The sequence below is a fragment of the Gymnoscopelus braueri genome, assembly GCF_963280865.1.
Source record: "Gymnoscopelus braueri genome assembly, chromosome: 16".
Classification (NCBI taxonomy): domain Eukaryota; kingdom Metazoa; phylum Chordata; class Actinopteri; order Myctophiformes; family Myctophidae; genus Gymnoscopelus; species Gymnoscopelus braueri.
The window spans coordinates 28,867,408-28,889,652 of record NC_137616.1 but is presented as its reverse complement, the minus strand read 5'-3'; the positions used below and the strand labels follow the sequence as shown (position 1 = coordinate 28,889,652).

At 40.5% G+C, this 22,245-nt stretch overlaps 1 protein-coding gene across 2 annotated transcripts; it reads left to right on the top strand.

The window, feature by feature from the left end:
* Positions 1-270: 270 nt before the first annotated feature.
* Positions 271-16,958, top strand: acp1 (acid phosphatase 1). 2 transcript variants are annotated; one of them, XM_080453206.1, is made up of 6 exons: positions 271-325; positions 1,502-1,575; positions 2,359-2,472; positions 7,336-7,397; positions 9,679-9,784; positions 16,148-16,958. In XM_080453206.1, exons 1-6 carry the CDS (start codon positions 283-285, stop codon positions 16,223-16,225), a joined length of 477 nt encoding a protein of 158 aa, XP_080309332.1. In that variant the 5' UTR covers positions 271-282; the 3' UTR covers positions 16,226-16,958. The 2 variants fall into 2 exon arrangements, with proteins under 2 accessions (XP_080309332.1, XP_080309331.1); XM_080453205.1 differs by lacking the exon at positions 2,359-2,472 and adding an exon at positions 2,533-2,646 and having other exon boundaries at positions 279-325.
* Positions 16,959-22,245: the final 5,287 nt, after the last annotated feature.

Here is a 22,245-nt window from a genome sequence, read left to right as displayed (position 1 = left end):
TTTTGAACTTTTGAAACGGGATATTCTGCGCGTTGAGTGTATCTACTTTTGGTGCTTCCTATATATTTTGATGGTAATACTTTTGTACTTTTACTCAAGTAAATTTTGAATACCGGACTTTTACTTGAAATGTATGTCTACATTGTGGAATTGATTTTTACTTGATTGATATTTATGAAAGCTCGCTTGACGCTTTGCATGGTGAGTCGTGACACTGAATACATTTTGATCAGGCATACATTGGACTTCCAGCCAACGTGACACAGGACCCCTCAAAGCAACATGGCGGCCGGCAGTAGCAAGTCAGTTAACTTCGTGTGCCTGGGTAAGAAATGTCTTTTTATAATAGGCTCACTGAAGTATAAACACTAAGCAGTTTGACTGTGTGTCATTCTCATGTCGTAAATGTTGATGGAGGCTTAAATATGGTCAAGCTGCGACACATAGGTTTTTAAATGAGTAACAGTGCTTTATGTAGATCGTAAACGGTTAGAAACTAGTTATTACTGCTGTATTTTCCACCAGTTCTGAGTGACGAGAAAAGGGGATTTATATAATTGTATTGTATTGTACAACACAGAGATGCGTATATTGTAGGTGATGTAACGATTAGCCAACGTCATGGTTAATTATTGGCCACCGGAAGGACTTTAATTAGACCTGATATCGCACCTACAGTATCCAATCCATTCCAGCATGAATATTCATCTATTCTACAGTAATATTGCTGTAGAATAGATGAATATTCATGCTGGACATGGAATTGAATCCATCATCCACAATTATATGCTGATAGGTTCAGTCAGGGACTGGTTCCCTATTCTTCCAAGCAGATGAGCCTGTTTCTGTAATGTGTGAGAAGTTGAACTGGGGACCCCCCCCCCCTCCCCCCATTACGTTACATTTAGTTTGACTGGGTTCCACAGATAAATATTGTGAATTTAGCTGATCTACAAGCTCACAACGCCTTGCAACGCGTCATTTTTTATATTTTACAATTTTGCCAATGTTTGACCAGTTTTAGTATAGTTTGTTGATTCATTTTGATGCAGTAATGGTCTTTTTTCATTTAATTCGTTACCACATATAGCTCATCAATATTTATGATTGAACAGCACAAGGTCAAGGTCACAAACGTGAAGTAAAAAATTGCCCATTTATACATTATATTTAAATGTTCCCATGAGATATATTTCTATGAAACAGCGACTTCTTTGTTAAAACGACTGTGTTGTATGGCAAAAACAGACGATCTACAAGCTCACAATGCATCGCTTAGATGCAGTGTTTTCTCCCATACGTTTTTATGTTTGCCTATGACATGCACAAAATTGGGATGCCTGGGTTCAAGTAGTTAATGCCTTAAATGCAGGTTATGCAAACTGGCCATAGCCACCTGTCATAACATCCTGTTGATATTTCATGATGATTGATTAAGATGCTTGCCTTGTATACATTTTGCACATTATGTGAAATTTGTCTCTTGGTTTGTTTGGAACAGGGAATATCTGTAGATCCCCCATTGCAGAAGCAGTCTTCAGAAAGATGGCAGCAGATACTGGTGTTGAGGATAAGGTATGATCATTAAGACCGATTGGAAGGGATAACTCTACAATTGAGGCCAATATTTATACAAGTCATCATCATAGTGTTTTAAAAGCATTCCATGATTGATCAGCAGAGATTTGGCACCTTAAAAGAAATCTTTTACATCTTTTTAAACAGCAATGCTGAACTAAGGTAATTTTTAGAGACAGCACTAAAATGAACTAACTGCATTAAATTGCATGAGACTTTGCCTTTCCAAGATACAGACTATAATGTGACTTAAGATCAACTTGATTGTGCCTTGGTGGTTAGTTAGTACTTTATTACCAATTTATTTGAAGGAATACATACAATTCTGTAGCATTTTTTCTTTTAAACATTTATTTAATTAACCAACTGTTGTGTGACAAGATAATTGGTATCTACTTCCCTTTATATGAGTGTTTTATGTAGTTAATAACTACAGTGCATGAGAGTGAGACGAGTGTACTGTAAGTAGGTTGTAATGTGTAATAGTGTAGCTAGCTGCTGGTTGCAAAGTCTAACAATTCATTTGAGTGCATATGCTATGGTTAAATGAATGCCCAGTGAACGTGTTGAATATAGAATATTCGACGTAAATTCAAGCGTTTGTGTCACTAATGAATCTGTTCTCAAGAGCCCATCGCATACAGTATGCCGTGCAACTACATAATCCCATTATGTAGTTCTATATGTGTGTTTGCTTGCGTGTGTGTGTGTGTGTGTGTGTGTGTGTGTGTGTGTGTGTGTGTGTGTGTGTTTGATAAATCAATGCTCTACTCCGTCTAGTGGAGGATAGACAGTGCTGCCACTTCCACCTATGAGATAGGCAACCCTCCAGACCACCGTGGCCAAGCCTGCATGAAGAGGCATGATGTGCCCATGAGGCACGTGGCCAAGCAGGTATGCTCACCCGACTCAACCACCTAGCCTTCCCCCCCTCTGTGTTTTCTGTTCTTGCAGTGGGTGATAGACAGTGCTGCTACATCTGACTGGAATACAGGCAGTTCGCCGGACGCTCGTGGTTTGGCCTGCCTAAGGAAACATGGCATTGAGACCAACCACAGGGCTCGACAGGTACAGCCGGTTGTCCCGGGGGTCCACTTTCTTGATAGATATACTATAGTTCTCTAGAATGTGCAGGATGTATGTCATGTTGTTAAAAGGGTACCTAGCAACTGAACTGGGCACAGCCTATCCACATCATAAATACATCATACTTATCTATTAAATAAGAAATACAAGTAATTTAATATTATTTATACCAATATGAATGACAGTGTTTACCCACTGACCTGTGATTTTGTTGCAGAGATATGAAATCTAAAGAGCCTGATGGCCAAGGCTTGCATTTGCTCCTTAAAGCCTGATTTATACACTGTCACACAATGGTGTTGTTTGCCGTAGATAACAGATTTGTATAGTCACGCCCCATTCACACCAAGAAGCTTCTGTAAAAAACACTTTGTCATCCTGTCTGCGTAATAGGAATAGGAAAAGCTAGAGTGGTTTATAGCCAAATATGCTCTCTCACCAGAAATATGGAGGCGTCTCACTCAGTGCAGTGGATCTGCAGTCTCATTCATTTGTCTCCGTGCAAGCCCAGTCAGTCAGGCACTAAACTAAACTAATCTCTTCAAAGTAGGGATGGGGAGGCTCAACCCTTGGCCCGAAGCCAGCCAAATCCACAATCCTCACTATGAACTTTGACAAGGTTTTGCCCCCCCCCTATTCTTTCATTGCCCTCTTTCTCCGTCTATCATTTGCCTCCTCGCTCTTTAGCTCAGCGTCTCTTTTAGTCTCCCTCTCCCCCTACTTGTCTTTTCTGAACTTCTACTGCTGCCAGTATGCAGACAGGCCAGCCAAAGAGGAGCAGACCATTTGGAGACTGTGCTGGTCCCACGAAAACAAAGTTTAGATGCTTTATGACGCAAGCACACGACAATGATTGTTAACTTAACCTTTAGCCAAATACAGTAGATATAATTTTCCTGACATTTTATCTAATTCTGTGGCCATATCCCTACCCCAATCTGCACGCTACTTGGAATACTTACAACACAGACGATGAGAAGTTGATTCTTTTAATAACAGAAGCATCAGCTTTCTTAGAACCAAACTTCAAATAGACCGCCATCTAGTGCAGGGGTTCCCAAACCTTTTAGCTCAAGACCCAAAAGAGAAATTTGATGTCTCCCCGGGACCCAAACTAGTGAAAATAGCCGATTTACAAGCTCACAACACGTTGCGATGCAATGTGTTGTGAGCTTGTAGATATCGCTATTTTCACTACTTAATAAAAGTATTTTTTCCCTCTAATTATCTTTCTATTTTTATGGAATTATTTTGAAACTTAACTTTTAAAAAATGGTGAATCTTTAAGCCTCTTTTTTAAATTATTTTGAAAACATTATTAAAAACAAAAGGTAGGAAACCAAAAATAAAGGTATTTACTCGCGACCCATACAAATTTGTCCACGACCTACATATGTGTCCCGACCCTCTGTTTGGGAAACGGTGATCTAGTGGTTGTTTTTACTGAACGGAAGTATTTAAGGGAGACCCCTGTATAGTGTGTGTTTGTGCATGCATGCGTATGGAGGCAGTACAGTAGCTAAAGGAAACTGTGTGCGTGTGCAGACTGTGCACTGTAGCACCCAAGGAGTTGTTTACGTCCGTAGTTAATTTGATAATCTTATTATGATTATCATTTTTCCCATAATTGTGCAGCTTCTAGCTTGAGCCAAGATGATGGATAGAGAGCCTTAAATTTGGTCAGACAAGGTGGTGTCTGCACCGCAAGGCAATACGATCAATTTGTTTAATCATCTGAAATTAAAATACAAAGTAGTCTATGACCAAACGATAAAGGAGCAAAAAGCTGAAAAGAAAAAAAAAAGAAAAGAAGAAAAAACACTATTAAAAAGACATGTTATTAAAAACAAAAGTTCAATAAATGCATGATGTTTCCCAAGTCAACATGTTCGATAATCGTGACCTCAATATTGACCAAAATAATTGTGATTATGAGTTTTGCTCTAATCAAGCAGCCCTAGCTCAGGCTCCATATCGCCAAATCGCAGTACGGACTGTCTAGTCCAGGTTGGTGCGCTCTCTCCCTCTCTCCAGAGCCATTCGGTCCTGTCTATGCTTATTCATACTCAAATGAATAAAATAAAACTGAAGACCCCGCTCAGAAACAAAGACCAGACCAATAAAGTACTGGTGCAAAAGTCTTTAGAATTAATATATTCTAGTCCATACCCGGGGATGTGTGCAGTCAAAGTACTTACAGACTTTGGGTTATGTGCTGTGCTGTACAGCAATAGTCCCAAACCTTTTTGGCCCCAAGGACCCCTTCCAATATAATACCATATTCATTATCCAATGTCAAATTGTGTGTTACAGTAAATGTTGAAGTAACGAAGAAACATTTATCCATTACTAACCAACAATGTATATACTTTGTACTTTATAGTTGCATAATGGAGATATTTGATATTGGTGTGAGTAATGTGACTGCATGTCGTTGAGACTTTGATGAGACAAAGGTTATGAGTTGGTGTCACATTAGCTCTGTGTAGAATTACTGGTCTACCTTAACTCAGTCCACCTTAAGGCCAGATTAGCTATTTTCATGAGCTTGTTTACTCTGTGACATTGTGTCTAATGGACAAACAGAGCCAATAGATATCAGCATTATTGTTATTATTATAGTCCATACTATATGTGTGTGTGCACTCAAAATATTGGGCAGACTTAGTTGTGTGTGTTCCTATGAGCCTGTCAGTTGGCTGACAGAATGGAGGCAGGTCGGACCCCCAGCGAGTGCTTCGCGACGCTCTGCTCCGTAGCGCGGGGAAGTGCTCTCTCTCTCCTACAACCATGAGAAGTTGATGTAAGGTGTTTGAGCTAATCCACAACGTGGATTTGAACATTGCACGTGTGACTGTGCATGCTATTGGTATTAAGATGATATCCAAAGTGTCCTCCTTCTCGCAGTGTGAGTGTACATGGCCCGTAAATGAAAGTCCTTTATAAGTTATTATAAAGCGCGTTCTCTGTGTGTGCCAGATGGCAGCAGTATAACAGAGTGGGTCTACGGATTCGACGCATGCGCAGTTTGATGATCATCCCATAGCTTGCAGGGCTGCAACCATGACGATGGCTGTAAGCATCTCGACGATAGCTCCCATAGCCCGAATTCCGAATCTACGGTGTTTAGATAAAAACGCTAAATAAACAGCTTACATGTTGGGAAAGTGAAAAACGGGAGTCGCTGTTTTGTGCATATGCTAATGGACAATGGCTGTGTGCAAATGCAGATCAATTACTCCAGCCACTGAGGACAACCGGGCAGAACTAAGAGATTTTGGTGACAGGTTTTGGTGACACACATGTTTTGGCGACTCACAGGTTTTGGTGACAGAGGTTTGCGGAATTATAGGAGGATGATAAACTACCCATACTATACAGTTTCTCTCTGCCTGTGTCGCAAGTTGATGATGTCAACGAACTGAGCTCATGCTTCCTTCAATGCATGAGGAGTTAGCAGGCCGAATGAACTGAATGTTGTAGAAATGCTATATTTCCCAGCAGATTAGGATACGATGGTTTGAATCCAAGAAATCACAAAATCACTAAATTGCCTAGTTTTATATTTATAACTTTATATTTATATATGTATTTATTGCTCTGAACTTGAACTGTGGACTCCCAACGCATTCCTCATGCACAGTAACAGCCTCCCTGCTTAGCTGTCAGTCAAGCATTTGAGAAATCTAACCAGGGCCTATGTCTGCCTCATGGGAGGGTTCACATAAGGCTTTCAACATGAGATTACCAGAGTGTATGTGTGTGTGTGTGTGTGAGAGAGAAAGGTTGAAAAAGAGAGATCAACATCTACAGTTAATATTACCACCATGTCTCTGAGACAGTGTGTAACGGAGGATTTGTGACAGCATGCGAGTGTGCGTGCATGTTTATATTTGTGTATGTTCGCTTTGTGTTGTGATGGAAAATGCAGCCATGAAATTCCAGTGGCTGCAAAAAAACACGTAATAAAACACACGTAAAACATGGAAACACGTAATATATTAGTTTAGAATAAAAACAAACAGTTCTTATGCGACCCATCCAGTTCTTTAGCGTTCCCTTAATTGGCCAAGCTGTCTCAAGTCAGCTTTGTCTTTATCTATCTTGGGTCTAGAGCTATTGAGAACTGTTCACCCATAGCATACTCTCTCCTTCTGTCACTAGCCTCTATTTCTTCTCTCCTCTGCCTCTTGCTTTCCTCCTCTTCTCTCAAACATGCCTCTAAATCGAAACCCCTTAACACCTACTTAAGAGGCTGTGGTTCTTATGTTGCGGCTTGTTTCATTGAGTCACCGCCAGTCCTGTTGGAAGCTGTTGCACAACAGCCCTCCACACACTTACAGATGTGCTGCTTTGATTCCTTTCATACAGTAACTCTGTTGAAGGGTCTAACCCCCCCCCCCCCCCCCCCCCCCTACACACACACTTTATCCTCTCTCTCTCACTCTGAGATCTCCGGCACCCTGCCAGGTTTTTATGAGATCAGAATGATTTTTAAATTTCAGTTTTGAGCACCATGCTCATCCTTCCCCATAAAGAAAAATGGTCAGATCCAGAGCAGCAGATATCTGGGACCGTGCCAGAATGCCCTGAAATAAATAATACTGTGATGCCTGCTCAGCAAGTGCCAACGCTGACCATTGTTCTGTTCTGTTTCCCTCACTCTTCTAGGTGACTAAGGAAGATTTCATCAGCTTTGACTACATCCTGTGCATGGACGAGAGCAATTTGAGGTATGCGTATTTTGGACTCAGTCCCAGTGTTTTGAGTTTCTGTGGGTGTGGATTACAGTTGCGGGAACAACTTCCATGTGGACATGGTGTCTGAAAAACATCTAGCCTATGCTGTGGCATTGTATGGTCCTAGTTGACTGCCATTCAAAAGCACTTACTGCTCAGTTCAGAGCAACCAAAACTAAATTGGTGATTGTGATTCAATGCTAATTTATTCAACATTGTAGAGTTGAATGTGGAAATGGTTTAGACTTTGCCTTTTGGCATGCGTTTGACACTTGTAAAAACACTTTTCAAGTCCTGTCCGTGAGTATCCCATTTTATTATTCAGGCCGTAGGAAACAGCAGCGGTTTTGCTGGCTCTGAAAATAAGCCTGGTTTGGAAGAGGTCAGTATGTGTTTTATGTCCTCATCAGTGCATATAAATGGCCTAGAAAATAACCCAAGATGGACATGTGCCAGTCTTTCAAATAACACATCTGTACAAGAAAATCACTGAAAAACATCAAACCTATACGTAATGTGTAGGTGAAGGTCTCCCTTTAATGAGCAATATCCTTCCTTAAGCTCTTTCCAGGGGCAGGGGGAGGGAGTTTTTTTTTTTTTTTTTGCTACTTTGAACGTTTAAGGATCATTTTGAGATCACATGCCTATAGCGGATCTGATCTGTAAGCAGCTTACTGAGTTCCTTGGATGCCTTGTCTTTGCTCTTTGGGGGCTGTTATTTCCCCCCCTTCCTTTCCCTTTCCCCCCTCCACATGTGTTAAGCTGGCCAGAATGAGAAATAGAGACCAGTCCTCCACGACCTTAACAGACTCTGCCTCATTGTTATCAATTAGTGAAATGTGCTTAATTCTTGACCCTTCCATTTCAGGCAAGAGCTTTTTCTGAATTAGGCCAAGGTTGAGATGTGTGCTTAAACAGCACTAAATATTAAGATTTTGGGGGGTATCAGTATCATGGAGATTCCTGTTGTTAGTTTCAGCGCTGTACTGGATTATGGTCAGCTCCCAATTTGGCACCAGTACCCTCCATGTTTTGCCTGCAGTCCTATAATAGGTTGTAGTTACTCTACTGTTTTAGGATGTTGCAGAGTTTTTGGGCGGTGAAACCGCCCCTATAAGTGAGATTTGGAAAAATGTACATTTTCCTGCGCTGTGATCTGGGCCCAGGAAATTAGTAGAATTATCCTGCGCTGTGATTGGCCAATCACAGTCTATTCAGGACTGTGATTGGCCAGTGTCACATGACACATGTGCATAGCCCTATATAGGTAACCATAACTTGAAAAAAAACAAATATTTGTTTTTTTCAAGTTATGGTTTCGTCCATCATAAAGAGTGTTTCAATAAATGTATTTATCTTTTGTACATGATTGGTTGACTCCATTCAGTATTGTGATTAGCTAGCAAGACACCGCCCACTTCACACAGGGTGTGATTTTTCAGATCCAAGTAAGTATCCATCTGTAGCCCCCATTTCGGATACTGTCAATGCACTAAATGGGACATTATCACGTTTAATCAGACTTATTGATTGGTCTAAGTACGTGAGATACTGACCTACCGACGGGGCTCAGTGGGTGTTTTGTATAAAGTATAGTTTTGGACCGCGACGGAGGCGCGCCGTCTCAAGCAAACTTGAGCCACGAGAGGCACCACCGAGCGAGCTAAAGTGAGCGAGTTGCCGTGCCGAACGTTGCGAAGTTCGCTTCAGCCGACTCAGCGCCGTCCGCGTTATGTACCGATAGGCAAAGAATCGTAAATCATGTTTTGGAGCGTTTGCCCCAACTTTCATCAACACACAGAATAACGACAAAACACCTACTGAGCCCCGTCAGTAGGTCAGTATCTCACCTACTTAGACCAATCAAATAGTCTGATTAAATGTGATAATGTCACATTCAGTACATTGACAGCATTTGAAGCTGGTGTCTGTAGACAGTGGAAAAGTACCCATCTGTTGACACTGGAATGATGCCTTATAAAGTCCTAAACGTCCCCTGTATTGATGTCTTGCGTTGTTGGTAACTATCATGGTAGCTTCTCTTTAACCTGTTCATATGCATTGCATATGGCCTACATTTACTGTATGTCCAAGCTATTGTGATAGTTGTCAGGAGGATTACAGTTTCTATCTACATATTGGACACCATATTGAAATGTCCATCAGTTTTATTCTTTCTTGCATGCAGAATTATGTACTGTTTGGGCCCAAACACATATTAGACAGGAGTTGTCATTCCTTCCAATTTTCTAATCTGTTTTCTCTTTGTGTGCAGCGACCTGAAAAAGAAGGCTAACTCTGTGAAAAACTGCAGAGCAAAGATTGAACTCCTTGGTTCATATGACCCTCAGAAGCAGTTGATCATCAAAGACCCATATTATGTAAGTTTTTCCTTTTATGCGGAGCATAATGATAATAGTGGATTCCCACACTCTTAACCACTTAACCACTTAAACCCTTCAGCAGTGGTTCTCAAACGTTTTTTTATTTCAAGAATCCCCATAACTCTGAGTGTACTACATTTGTACACTCTCAGTGTTGCAGACCTGTCCCTTACAGGTCGGAACCCTCCTCAAGGAACCCTGAGGGTCCGTGGACCCCACTTTGAGAACCATAGCCCTACAGTATATACGTTATTGGCTGCAGTCCCAATAGGGTCTAAACTAGGCCCCCTCCTTTTTCCCCTCTTCACCAAATCCCTTTGCCGAAAGTAGCCATCTACAGGCTTGTACAAAGCGTTGAAGGTTTGTAGATCTGCTATTTTCGCCAAATGTTTGCCCCCAGGATAGGGACGGTTAGGGTTCAAGTGTTTAATAATAAAATTGATTTCTCTCACCCAATAAAATTTGGTTTAATTTAAATCTTGATCCCCATACTAGCTATGCAATTGACAACCTAAACATGAAGTGAAACATGGGTTATTGTCTAGTATTGAGCAACGTTTCTGTAATATGCATGCCTTTAATTAGGCCTGGTATACTAGGCCTAATTAAAAGTGTACTGGACGAGAGTATTGGTCCAAATTGTGGTTTCAAAGGGTCGTAAGCTTTCTGGTAATGTCCATACATTTTCTTTAGGAATTTTGCCCAGTTTACTTTCCTTTCCTTTCCACCATTAGACCAAATTTTGCACTTGCACACAATATATCTAAAATCTAATGGGAAGATTGCCATGAAACCTGCTCAGTACATTCATGCCCCGCAGAGGATGAACCCTGCTGATGTTGACCTCATGGCTGTGCCTCTAGCACCACTGTCAGGCCGAAATTTCCCCTTGCACACTAGATATTTCATAGTCTAATTGGCAACTTGCTGTGACGTTTGGGTCAAACTTGTTTTAGCCCCCAACGACAAGATTCTGGGGATGGCATTGGCAATGTCAATTGTTCAGTCATTTTTTGTTTAGTTTATATGAAATGCAAATAACCCACAAATCATAGACGTTGGTTAAAAAGCAATTAAATCCAGGACTTATTTCCATTGTGGTCCTCTAACAAACGACAGAAACGTGAGAGTGGCAGTCAGCTCTAATATTAAAAACCTATTAACGTTATAAAACATCACAGAGTGACATTGAATAAAACAAGATGGATACAAAATATAAATATACTACTTAATTCACACGACCAACAGTCAAGATTGTGTTAGATATTTGAGGACATATTGAGGATATGTCCTCAAATTTGTAGTTAATTTAATTTAGTAATTTGGTTAATCCACAGGGGTAGTGTTGGCCTCCTATTGGTGTTGCTTAGCCCTGCCCTCTCTTTTTGTGTGGCTTTGTCCTTTAACTCAGTGGCCAACGATGGACATTTGATAATCTCTGATCAAAAGCCAATAGCCGGTGACCAGAGAGAGGAAGCTGCCTTCTAGCAGGGCTCTTAGTCTTGTTTATGTCATATTTAGTTATCTAGCAAATAGTACCTGAAAGCTAAATATTGCTCCAAATAATGTCTAAATAATTAGACACAATTGAGCATTACATAATGTCCCCTGTAGACTCAAAATCTTCATAATGTGAATAGGTGAGATTCAATACATTATGTTTATTAAATACTGTTAGAAGGAAAAGATACAGTCTTGAGCTGCATCTCAAATGATTCCTTAGGGTCCCACCTTTTGGTAACCCCTGTATATCCATTGCATTCCTGTTAATTCCCATGTATTACCGTTAATTACCATAGAATGTTTCCATCTTTGAATATTTCAAAACTTTTGCAGCCCTAGTCACATTACACAGACCATACATACATAATGACGTACTTACAAAGGAACAGGTTAAAAGAAAAACAGTTCAAAAGTAAATATTGTGCTGTTGGACAATAGTTGTGACAGTGAGGCTGTCATTCATTGTGCTTGCCCAATACAAATGTTTATTCTGTCCAGGCCTAGAATTTCATCATTTTAGGGGCAAGGCCACTTGGCTTTTGGTGATGTCAGTTTTTTTAGGGCACAAAGGCCAAATGCCAGGGCAGCAAGGCCATCAAATAAAACAATGATGAAGTCATTGAAGTCATTGAAGTTGAAGTCATTGAAGACCATGAAAATTAATGAATTGAACTTGAGTAAAGGGTGAATTGATTTTTAATACACAGTATGAAATAAAGGATTGAATGAATTAATGCATATATATAAATAAAGCTGTTTATTTCACAAAAGGTCAAACTGTGTGTGGCCATGAAATTCCTGCCCTGTTACAGTGCTATTTCCATTTTTCACATATTGAAACAATGAACCCAGACCTGGCAGCACAAACTCCAAGGTAGTTTGTGTTATTTTTCCACAGTGCCATATTATTACTATATATTATTACAAGCATTTGTCTAGTTAAACATTCTGTTCTTTTGAAGTAATCATCCTTTACTAACGAGGCTTGGCTATTGTTGCTAAATAAGACAGATTACAAGCCCATTTTCTGACCTTGTGATAAAAGGCAGTACATGTGTGAACATGAACACACAACACATTGAACTTAAGGCTTAAAGGTGATTATATTTTTAATACATAATCTCACTGTCAGTGAAATAAATGAGGGAAAAGGGCTGTTTGTTTCACAAGCAATAATGTGAATAATGTGTGTCACAACATGTCGCAAGGTCAGCTTTTTTTTGCACGACACTTTTGTACGACAAAGTATAAAATAGGGCTTAAGTTAGATCTGCTAAAAAAATGTAAGCGAACATTTGTAACTCAAATCTTTGCTTCTGGAGGTCCCTGGAACTAAATATTTTACAAATGTTCGCTTAAAAAAATGTAGATTCAAAGATTTGCACAAATGTTCAGGATTTTTCAAAAATAGCAGATCTACAAGCTCAACAAGATCGAGCTTGTACATCTGCTATTTTTGAATAGCCAAAGAAATCTAAAATGACAGATATGCGTTCCAGCGGTTCATAACAGGCCCGAAATCAAACCCACCACTGGTTATGTGGCCAACGTTTCACTTGATGTTGCCCAATAATATTTCAGTATCTCAACAAAAAAGAAAACATTGACAGGAAAGAGGTAGAGGAGAAAACTGAATCAACTGGTGCAGAGAATGCGGGGCATTAAGGCACATGTGGCCTCAGGGCATTTAGTTTTTTTGGCCAAACTGAGGGAGCATGGCAGCCTGTCCTTGTTCAGTCTTTAAGCATGAACCTTTAAATGAAAATGTTATGTATAAATAACGATCTACCTAATGTAAAACATACAACTTGATTTACAGCTTAAGTTTTATAGATTCCGCAGCAGTGCATGAAAAGGCCATAACAAAATGCAGACAGAACACAATTAGTATTCGGTTTGTTTTCGAAGACCACAATTGTGGACAGTATCTCAGGGTTCAGGTGCACGTGGTGGTTCTGGAAAAGAAGTGCATTCATTGAAAACGATCCGTCCCCACAGGGAGGGAGGGATCAGATCGTACCCAGGCGCAAGGCGCAGGCAATAAAAGCAAATTGGAGCAAACCAGAGCTATATTCTTCATGCCAGGGAAATTATGGCTACCTCACTTTTCACACACACAACTCGTGTTCTCCTTCACTCACAGTCAGTAATCAGAACTGATGACCTGTATACTTAAGGTCTAATCTTTCCTGTCTGGCCACATCTTGTATATATTGTATCATCCCCAAACCATTGTTTAATCCATTTGACATTGATGTACCACTCCGTATGCCAAATTGCTGTCAAAGGTTGTTTTATTTGTATTTTTTTTTGTGGTTCCCATTTAGTTTGCCATGTCATGTTTCGTGGCTCATTTAGCTTCTTTCGACCTCAAATGCTTCCCGCTGCATTTTGGAGGTTCTGCCAAACTGTTAGAACGTGGGTCCCTGGCCATTTTGTGAAGAGTAAATTGGGTTCCTGCATGATTTTTAAGATTGTGAAAATCAACAGAGGTAAAACCATAATGAAGATGGTTTGGCTTTGGGTAAACGTTGGTGTTAGTCTGACGATAGGAAGTACATTATTATTGTGCACTAAAACAAGAGTTATTAACATTTTAGAAATGTTCACGCGCACTTTAACTGCCTGTTTGGCTCTTTTGAGTTTGTAGTGAGGTTTACATAATTCATATGACATTTTGATAATGCCCCTATTGGACTAATGATCTGTCTGCATTGCTGTGGCTTGGACTAATGATGTGTCTGAATTACTGTGGCTTTTTATTAGGATTTTTGGAAATGGCATTCTTTTGATTGAATTTATACAGAAAATATTAGTGACTGTGGTGGAAGGAGAAGTTGTGGTTGACCACGGCAGTTTATGTGAATGGAGTCAATCATCTCAGCATGTCTCTAGCTCTGGATTTGGTGTTAACTTGGTGTTAACAACTTGAGCGTTTTCCCTTGTGCGTGTATTTGTGTGCCTCTGGTAGCCAACAGAACTACAGGCCTGCAACTTGTGGTTTTGGAGTCATGTAAAAACTTGGGAGGCTCAACAATATTGGGCTGCGGTCCCTCACCAGTGGCCACAACGCATGGCAAGGAAGCCAAGCTGAAGAGCAGAGCCTGTGTTTGTTAGGGAGGATAAATGGAAAACACAAGTTCCTAGTCCAAGTGTGAAGCCGATGTCAAGCTCACATGTTGTAGCTGCATGGTGGCAGAACGCTGGATGTTGGAGAATGGAGCATTACTTCTGGGTAGGTGTGTCACTGCTTTGCTTGAAGTTCAATGTATGGATTCACAGAATATACGCCAGCTAAAGTCAGAAGCCTGGCTACATACTATAGCACGAGCAACTGTCAGTTTCTATAGTAAGGGGGTAATAGGTATTTTTTCTGCTTCTGTTTGTATGAGGCAATTAAATGTAATATAGGTTCACTTAGTCCAAAATGTGGTTCACTTTAACAATGGCTGCTAATGTGAAATGTTAATGTTAAATTGCAAAAGCATTTTTTCAATTATAAGACAACAGAGTTTTAAACAAAAAGGAAACATTTAAGTAAAGATTACAAAACAAAATAAATACATATTTTGGTGGTAGAGATTGTTCTGTCAGGCAGGATAGGTGTTATGTTACCCATGTTACCCAAAGCAGAATACAGGCTTAATGTTAGTTTAATTGGAAAATTTTACACGTTAAACAAATTCATTCGTAATCAAGATAGATTGTCTGACTAAATCAAAAAGAGTATTCCAGACAATATGTCAGAAATGACTCTCGAACATGAAGGCAGGAACTCAAAACCACAAACCAATCACGGGCGGGAAGAAGGACATTTAGCGAAGACTTTACTAAAACACAACAGTACAGAGCGTAGAACACAGTCACACAAAGTTCACAAACTCACACACTACAATCACAACACTAGACCAACAATAGGAACACTGAACTCTAACTAAAACGTATACAGAACAGGAGCAAACTCTGACAAACAAAACCAAGACAATGATCCAGCAAGAAATTAACTCTCAGGCAGTCTGTTATGTCTCTTGAGCTTGTTTGCCAGCTCGGCACAGCTGGCACCCACACAGTCCACTCAGGGCAATCGTGGCAGGGAGTAGGGCTAGGAACTCAGTCATTGCACAGAAGGGAGCTACACAGGGACAAACTGGAGAGAGGCAGAGGCTGTGACCGTGACGATGTATTGGATATCATCAGTATTCTAACAGATTGGGAAATGGCTATCAGGGCAAACTAGGGTATTTTGATCTGGATACTATATATAGCCCTACATGTAGATCTTGGACTTCATTTGGCCAGTCTGTGATGTCAGTCATGTACTGTATGGCGCGCGCGCGCACACACACACACAGAACCTCTTACTTAAATGTCTGACTCCTCGCCTCCTCCATCCTCCAGCATGGCCAAGTTACTGTGAAATTGGTGACCTTCTGAAATATGTGACTATCAACACACATTGAGGTCTTGCAGTACGTGGCCCAAATACCACTAGGTTTAACTCTGTTAATAAGCAAACAGCAGTGATTTACTGTATGTTCAGACATTGACGTTATGTTAAGTCCACAAGATGGGTCACATATTTTGGCAGGTCACCAATTTCACCGTTGATTGGAATAGCGGTTTGTGAGATTACCTCCGGACAAACGGATCTGGTAGACGAATAGCCTCTTTAAGAGCCACACCATTAAAACACTGGATTTAATTGCAAGGGTGGTAATTCATCCTGTTGACCACAAGTAAAAACATATATTAATTAATGTAATTAAATTAATGTAATTGTTTTTGTGGCATTCAATTATTTTTGAATATCTTAAGCATTTGTTTAGAATTCATCTCTTTCTCGTATCTGTCCCCAAGGGAAGTGATGAAGACTTTGAGAAGGTGTACGAACAGTGCATGAGATGCTGCAAAGGATTTTTGGAGGGCAATAACTAACAGCCACGGTGGGACCTCAGATGATCTATCCTTTTTCTGTTGGACCGACGTCAGGAATCACCCTCACATCTGCATTTGCAATATGCTTTGGCCGTGACAAACGAGCGCTTTACTGTGATTATGAAGGAATGATCACCAGATCAATTTCTGCAATGTCTTAAACCAAATGTACTATATACTCTGTAGATTACAACAGGGTTGCTTACCTAAAAGAATAGATCGACAAGCTAATAACGTCCGTTCTTTTAAGCAAGTGACATTGTCATGTGATGCTGTATAAATTAAGCTTTACTTGTTAAAAAAACACATCACTGTTTAGAACAATGCCTTTTAGGAGTTTGTTGAGTGTTAATTCAGGCCATTTTCTGCGTCAATAAAATAAATATAACCGATTATTTCCATTCTACATATACTTCAGACATAATCCTAAGTAGCTCTGTCTCTATACACAGGCATCAGACACCCAGATACCATTGAGATGATTTTGCATGACCAGAGAGGTCTTTGGGGATCATAGGGCAAGGTTAAAGGCTGGGACTGAGGTCGAAGTTAATTATAGTCTAAATGCTAATCCTAGTTTGGTTTTGGACTTTCTTGGTTCGTTCTTACTTGGTTTAGTTACATTCTTGACATTACTTTTATTTTTGTTTCGAATATATTGCTTCACACCAACCTCTGTCTGTTGTAACAAAAATGTGTTTAATTAAACCAGCTGTTTGACATCTGACCAAAATATTTGTTCCTTCTTGTCTTTCTTTTCTTTGATCAAGGAATGGCCCAAATAAAAAAATAATCTCTTCTGTGTGATGCAGCGCCCAGTGTGTGATCTCCTCTATAATCATAATGACTCCAAAGCAACAGAGCTCTTTCCTATGGCAACTACCACTAACTTCAGAATGGTTGCAGGTGGAACATGGCACAAGTCATAAATATAATTTGAATGAGAAATGCACTCCTCTCCATTAACAACTGTTGTTGTGCTCTTTGGCAGGGTAGTTAACAGCTCCACTCAAGCTGCCTAGTTGAACTTGTCAGCAGTAAAAAAACTGGTAATGTGCAGCTCCCAGGTATGACAGTGTCTAACTTAAGTATGCTGGGGGGCATTACTAGGTCACATTTGTAACATACAATATATTTTGCATCCATCCAATCAAAAGCATAAAAGACTAGATCACAACAGTTTTTGATTGTTGCGAGAACAAAAAAAAACAGCCTATATTGAAGAAAGTATGAAGAGGACTCTCTAGGTAGGATAGTATTATGCTTTTAGAATCAGACAACTCATGCATTGTTAACAGTAAATGCTGTGCCAGATGGCCTGTACAAACACACCCTGCTACAAGTGTATGACGACTGTAGTATTCTGGCTTATTCTGAAGCGTTCCCTACACAGAATGAGAGTTTGCTTGTGTTATCGTTTTAAGCATAAACAATTGAATGTTTATAGACCAATATTTGCTTTCTCAAATTCTCATTCTGCTGAAGTCATGTCCTGTTTTGGACGGCATTGAGTGAACTGCCTCTTGCACTTCAAATAGAACATCTCACGGTATGAATGCAATTAACACTCTTACAAGCTTTATTCAGGTCTCACTTGCAAATGAACCCACCTGCAAAAAAGGATTTTCCATTCTGTGTTTTTACTTTTAAGTGTTTCTTTAAAAAACCAAAGGCTTGCAGGGCTCAATCCATTTATTTTGTCCTTCAAAGGCCAATTTAAATGCTCTTCTGACAATGTAGGATAACAATACAAAACAAAGACCACTCATATTTATACCAATCTTATAATTTATTTAAATATATTTAATTTTTAAATATATATGCTTTTTTAAACACCCATTTGATATATGCCAGACACTTTAATTTATGCTAGTTATAAGGTTTCCTTTTATGCTTTTTTACAATATGTACATATTGCACTTGGTGAGAATGTTTATAGCGTACATAATGTACAGCAGAAACTTGTGACAACTTGGATATATAAATATACAATGTACCACACTCAACCAAGATTCACAGGAGGTCTTCAACTTAACATTTTGATTGCAACCATTACTTAAAGGGTAAGTTCGTTCATTTTAGACCTATATATAATTTGCCTCTTATACAATATACCTGTTGTACTTGGACCTGCAGAGAATAGAAGCACAGATGTCGGTTGAAACGATGGATGGTCACCATCACACTTTCACAAACTGGCTTTTTATTTTGAAAATAACCAGTTTGAACTGCTTGTTATGTGCAAGAGGCTAATGTGGTCTGTGGGTCCAAGCAGATAGTACTTTAGGAGACAAATTATAGGTCTAAAATTGCTGAACCTAACCTTAAGATCGCATCTATGTCTTTAATGTCCTGCTAAGACATCAAGAGGCAAGGATGTGTTCATGCGGTTAATAATTTAATCATAGTTTTCAGTGCACAAGTAGACGAAAGAATGCAGCTCTGCTGACTGGGGTCTGAGAGAGCCTTTTGTCCAGTAATATGCAGTGCTTAGAGGAAGTGGCAGGCTCGACCCAAAACATTAATATACCACTATCAATGTTAGAAGCCATGTCACATCCACACCTAAAATACAACTTGCATCTTTGTTTTAAGAAATGACACCCCTCCCACTCTCTCTCACACACACACACACACACACACACACACACACACACACACACACACACACACACACACACACACACACACACACACGAGCACCCAAATACACACACAAAAGAAGAAGAAAAAAAACTCCAATCCCTTTTTGTTTTGGGAAAAAAGGAACAAGGTCTCAAGATGGTTGTGTCAGTACATTGGTATATTTTGTTATACCATCTCTCTTCCGTGTCCAACTGTCCACTTTCACGCTCTACAGTACATCATAGTCTGTCTTTTTGCCTGGTTGCTGCCATCTGCAGAGACAAGTGGTGACCTCCAGCTGAGGGCGGGCAGGGCCAGGGATGGTTGTACTCCACGCCTCAGTAAGAGAGACCACTCTGGAGGAGAATGCAGTGCCTAATAGCAGACGGGGATGGTCAGAGTGTTTAGCTTCCCTGTTACTGTCCAAGGCACTTTTTGTCCGGGTTTTTTCTTCTGGATAGTTCGGGTTTGGCTTGAACCTACAAGAAAGAGTAAGTGAGATTTAGTGCTGTCTCCAACTTGGCAGCACCAAAAAAATGTTTTCCTTTCCAAAAGTACAATGAAAAATGATTTGTTGCAGATCTGCTGTTCATGGTGTGCTGCAGCTACGCTTGGACACAGCATGCATGGCACTGCTTTGAGCAGTCATTTTAATGTACAGTACTGTATGTGTACGACACAAAAGGATAATAACATCGGCAAAACTTAACTGGCAGTACATTGAGTGTGCAGGAGACTAAAAGTGATTAACTGCTCACTAACCCTTACTAATGTTGTTTATCTGCCACTGTGCTACACATTACAGTGTCATTACTTTCGCTTGTCGTCACGTGTGTGTTAATCCAAAACATGGACTTCAGGCCCGTTTACTATGAGGAAATCACCTGTATTGGTACATGCATCGAGCCTGTGCCAGGCATAGCGAGAAATCGTACTCTTCTTCTTACTTTAATCTTACATAATCTTATTCGTCCCATTGGTATGTGACTGATACACATTATAGACTGTAGTTGAGCCTGAGCCATATGGATTTTCATGGGTCACACATTTAGAGCAGTGTCAATTGCTCTTTCAAGTGGGACAGTATCACCATATGTTTTACCTGTGCTGTGCTGTGAATCACCCAGACATATCTTATCACCCATGAAGCAGACCTGCCGACATCCCATTGTCTATAACAGTGGCCCGGTGCCAATACTTGCAGTCTTGCACATGTCTTTTATTGGAATGAATGTTTCTCAAGGGTCTTGGCCGTCTAAAGCATTTCATGACAGAATTGACAGGAAATGTCGTTCTGTACCTTGCGTCTGTTAACCCTCTGTGCACCGCGGGCTGCCCGCCAACCGCGTGAGAAGCCGCGCACATCTTTTGAAGTCTGTGGAGAAGACAAGTGGAGTGACTTATAGCAAATACGTATACTGCATACGAGGTACATGCTGCTCCGCCCCCCCCCCGGCCAACGCTGTTCATCTGAAACATGTGTGATGCTTCTAAAACAATGTGGATGAGCTCAGAGGAGCATACCTCAGCATGGTTGCAAAACTTACATGCAGGTAGTGTGCAGTCCCTGGTGTTGTGGTAGAGTCTGTATACATGCTTCCTGCACTTGGGACTGAAGTACAGAGGACCTGAAAGAGAGCATGCATCCATAAGAATCCAGGTCACACCCACCTGCCCACGACAATCACAGCAATTGCGTACCATTCTCTTTTCTTATTTCTGACTGTCTCTCTCTCTCTCTTGCACACTCACACTCACACACACACACACACACACACACACACACACACACACACACACACACACACACACACACCCCTTCATCTGTCTCTGTTCTATGCATTATTTTCTTTTTCTTTTTTTAGCATTAGTCTGATGCTTCTACCCTCTCTCGCTAGCTCACTCACACGTGTGCACACACACCACACACACACACACACACACACACACACACACACACACACACACACACACACACACACACACACACACACACACACACACACACACACACACACACACACACACCTGTCGCTCATAGTATAGGCTACAGTAGGCCACAATAACATGCTTACCTGTTAAATGTTTGAGAAACTTCTCTTTCTTTCTCAGATCTCTGGGGAATATTTCTATTAAAGATAAGAAGACGAGAAGGGAGGTCAGTTTTTAAGCTATATAAGTACAATATATCGATATTGCTTATTGCTCTCTACAGTTATCAGCTGACAATGCTCATAAATGCATTTAATGTTCTCATAGGCGTTTATACACGGTTGTAGGCAAGAACATTCTCTTGGAAATAGTAGGGCCCCAAAGTCAGGACTCGGGACATATTAACCACTTGAACCCCAGGCAGGCAGCATGCCTAAATCTGGGGGGAACATTCCCAAAGTTTGCCGATCTACATGCTCACTGCAACAAAAGAGACTGTTGTGAGCTTGTAGATCGGCAATTTTGGGCTAAGAATGTAGAGGGTAGAAAAGCGGTCAGTTGTAACTCAGAATAGGGGGTTTCTTGCAGTGGTGTAAAGTAACTAAGTACATTTATTCAAGTACTGTACTTAAGAACAATTTTGAGGTATTTTCACTTTACTGGAGTATTTCCACGACATCTCAATGGCAAATATACTTTTACTCCACTACGATTATTTGAAAACTTAAGTTACTAGTTACTTTGTAGATTTTGATTATTATTAGAAAACATGCATTAACCACTTTAGCATATACAATTATATACTACAATTATATATACTATACAAGCTCACAACGCGTCCCGTTGTGAGCTTGTAGATCTGCTATTTTCAAAAGCTTTGTATACATATTGAACTTGTGAAATGGGGCATTCTACATAATGAATACTTTTACTTTTGGTACTTTAAGTACTGATGCCAATACTTTTGCACTTTCACTCAGTCAATTTCAATCACTCACTCAGTCAAGTCCATTTTAAATACCAGATTTGTACTTGTAACTGAGTATTTCTAGACTGTGGTGTTGATTCTTTTACTCAAATAAACAATTTTAGTACTTCTTCCAACACTAGTTGTAACTCAGAATAGGGGGTTTCTTGGGCCAACTCACCAATAATTTTATCTCCCCTGTCCGCCTTGTGGTTGCGTAAATCTCTCGGCTCCACCGACCGATAAGACGTGGATGATGATGATGACGACGACGACGACGACGACGGGGAGGACACCTTATCCCTATCGGCGCTGTTCGGACCCCGGCTCGCATCCACAGTGTGTCTCACCATGTCCGCTATCCGCCTCAGCAGCAGGTTCTTGTCATCCCTGCTGGCCGTGGTGGAGGTGGAGGAGGAGGAGGGAGCCAGCGTGTGCGCGCTCTCGCCGAGGTGGCCGCTCATAGTGCACAGCAGCAGCACCAGTCCCATCATGA